This window comes from Octopus bimaculoides, chromosome 10, assembly GCF_046866305.1.
Source record: "Octopus bimaculoides isolate indiv1 chromosome 10, ASM4686630v1, whole genome shotgun sequence".
Lineage (NCBI taxonomy): Eukaryota > Metazoa > Mollusca > Cephalopoda > Octopoda > Octopodidae > Octopus > Octopus bimaculoides.
The window spans coordinates 48,474,797-48,477,599 of NC_142937.1; the positions used below are offsets into that span (position 1 = coordinate 48,474,797).

Sequence of the window (2,803 nt, forward strand, 5' to 3'; positions counted from 1 at the left end):
CTAGCTGAACACTCTAAATTCTTTTAGGCGGTTTCTGACAGTTTGTGGTGTAAAGCTGATGTCAGTTTCATCAGATAATTGCTTGCAAATGTCCACTGCTGTTAGCTTTCGGCTACCTTCAGAAAGCCTATGAATTCGCCGTTCCATCAGTACTGTTGTTTTTCTCTGAGTGCCCGTTCTTTGCCGATCTTTGTATTTTCCAGTGGCTTGGTAAAGCTTCCATGATTGAACACAGGCCGTTTTGCTGCATCCTAATTGCTTGCTAATCTTCATGAAGGACACATTTTGATGATGAAGCAACACGATCTTTGATCTAGTAACTGGGCTGATACTACGACGCTTCCCCATAGCGAATTAATGTGTAACAATGCTTGATTATTAAACAAAACAGTGCTGTACGACCAGCCATAACCATCCATTTGGATTATTAATTTGCATAATCTCGGTATGGTCGTAAACTTATTTTGCCGACTATTTCTAATCATTTGAATTAATTGCGCATTAAAATTATTCGAATTGTAGAAAGATGTATAATGCCTATATCATTTAAAGGAGAGAAAAAAAATTCTACATAAACTGGTAGAAGTAAAATGATTTTATACAGTTTTGTTAAATATATATTTAAGAAGGAATAGAACAGTCATAATCGGTCTTATTTTAGTGTCCTTTGTCTGAAATCTTTCGTCACATATCCTGTAACCTCTTCAACTGATCTCCATCCTACGTGTCTCCTGTTCTCTTTAGTTCATTTTGTTTTTCTGAAAGACAGAATGTGACGAAAGATTTCAAAGGGCGGCATTTCCCAATCCAAACAGATCAGGTGTTAGAGCATAACAGACCGGACCTCATGGTGTTGGACAAGGTGCACCACATATGCTACATAATTGATGTTGCATGCCTCTTCGACCCAGGAATAGTCAAGAGGGAAGGCGAAAAGACAGATAAATATAACCCCCTTAAGTACAAAATAGCCCGGCTATGGAAAATGGAGAAGGTGAAGATAGTGCCAATTATTATTGGGTCCTTGAGAAAAGTATCAGAAGATTTCGAGAAGAATATAAAGGAAGTTGGAATAGAGTGCCTGGGAGAACTGTTACAAAAGGTTTGCTACCTTGGCAAGGCCAGAATAATCAGGAAAGTATTAGATAGGTGAAAAAAAAAAAAAAACCGGATAGGTGGTACTGTAGGCTGCAGGTAGCAAGCCCGCTACACATGCAAAACTCCAGGAGCTCCAAAAACCTGTGATAAAGAGAAATAATAACAATAATAGTAATAATAAAGCTGAAGTGAAGACCAAATATGTAGTGCCCCAAATATATCAATATCTTTCAATACACGGTTTCACATCAGGAATCTTGCAAAACAAATGCACAAGCGTGTATATATATATTTTCAAAAGTTAAGTGAGATAGAAAGAAGTGAGGCTATCTCTCTTGCTTCTGATTGAAATTCGAAAATTCTCTTGTTTTTATGGCAAAGATATGGCTCAAATTAGTATCTGTTTAGGATACAATTTCATTGGCAGAGGATATCACGTGATAAGGCTTAGAAATGTTTGTAAATTCCCCTTACGTCCATGCGTTGGTGTCATGGGACAATATTTGTTATACCGAAAGCTAAGGCTGAGTGAATGTGGTCTAGTGACAGTCCCAAAGAATCATGTTTCTCTAAATTTAATGCCAAATGGTAGAGTGGAGAAGGAATTGCTTGTATGTAGTCATTAAATTTTGTTAGATCTCCATCAATATCTGTGGGTTAGTGTTTGTGTAGCTTGCTGGTGTTATTTCAGTCCTGGTTTGTATTTTTGTATAAATATATTTTCTTTATCCGTGTTTGAATTGTGGTATTGCTTGAATAAAGGTAAAATAGGGAGATTGAGAATTTTGGGAATTTATTTGTCGTACGTAAGTCTGGGCAAGAAAAGTGGTCCAAAAGTTAAAGTTGTCATGTTTCACTGCATATGCCTGTGTACATACATACAAATCACATCCTTTCAGCCACTGGATATACTAAATTTACAATGTCTCAATTTTTAAAAAACTCTCAATAGTCACATAGTGCTGAATTAATATGAGAGATTGAACTCTCCACCACAATTTCGGGCCTTCTACATATGCTAGAGACAATAATTTTTTTGTACATGCTGCAGTAACGAGTGATAAGTTGAAACAATAAATTCTCGGTGAACCGAATATAGGACAAGGTTTCAATTCACCATCGGCATTATTTTCCTCTTGTAGCAGTGATTCGAAACCTTAACCACTAGATAGTTGGTCAGATACCACAAGTGGACCACTATAGTTTCACGTGATTGACCAATCAGTACGGGGCTGTAGCGTTACATAATTTTCTCGAGTAATTTAGAATTTGGCTTTCGGTCTCCAATAAAAGTCGTTTGGCGTGCAGCTTGGAGTGCAGATGACCAAAGGAAGACTGTCAAGAACCTCAGTCGCCATGGTGATTTGCACAGTTGACTTTGTTTAGTTTTGGTCCGACAGCATGTTGTCACACATATAGCTTTCTCTAATTTCAGAGTAATCTATCTCTCCCGCAGTCAGCAAACATTTATGTTGTTCTTTGTAAATAGCCACCACCAACATCTTTATTCTTGCGATAGATATTTCAGTTAAATGTTTGCGAGTGTGCTTCAGTTATTATTCATGTAGACAACGAAATATATCTTCATTTATCAGCTCCACATTGCACCAACCAAACCATCATCGCGATACCCTCATGCTGCAATTATTATCGGAAACAGACATTTTATTGACATAAAACAATAAATGATTATTTTATATTTTGT

At 37.0% G+C, this 2,803-nt stretch overlaps 1 protein-coding gene across 1 annotated transcript; it reads right to left on the minus strand.

Annotated features, from left to right (window-relative positions):
* LOC149133701 (uncharacterized) lies at positions 1-348 on the minus strand. The gene has a single exon (XM_089358229.1). The coding sequence runs from the start codon at positions 346-348 to the stop codon at positions 1-3; it is 348 nt and encodes a 115-aa protein (XP_089214355.1).
* Between the last annotated feature and the right edge of the window lie 2,455 nt (positions 349-2,803).

What these genes read in the sequence shown, in the direction of transcription:
- LOC149133701 (XM_089358229.1), bottom strand. Translation starts at nt 348, where the DNA reads ATGGGGAAGCGTCGTAGTATCAGCCCAGTTACTAGATCAAAGATCGTG.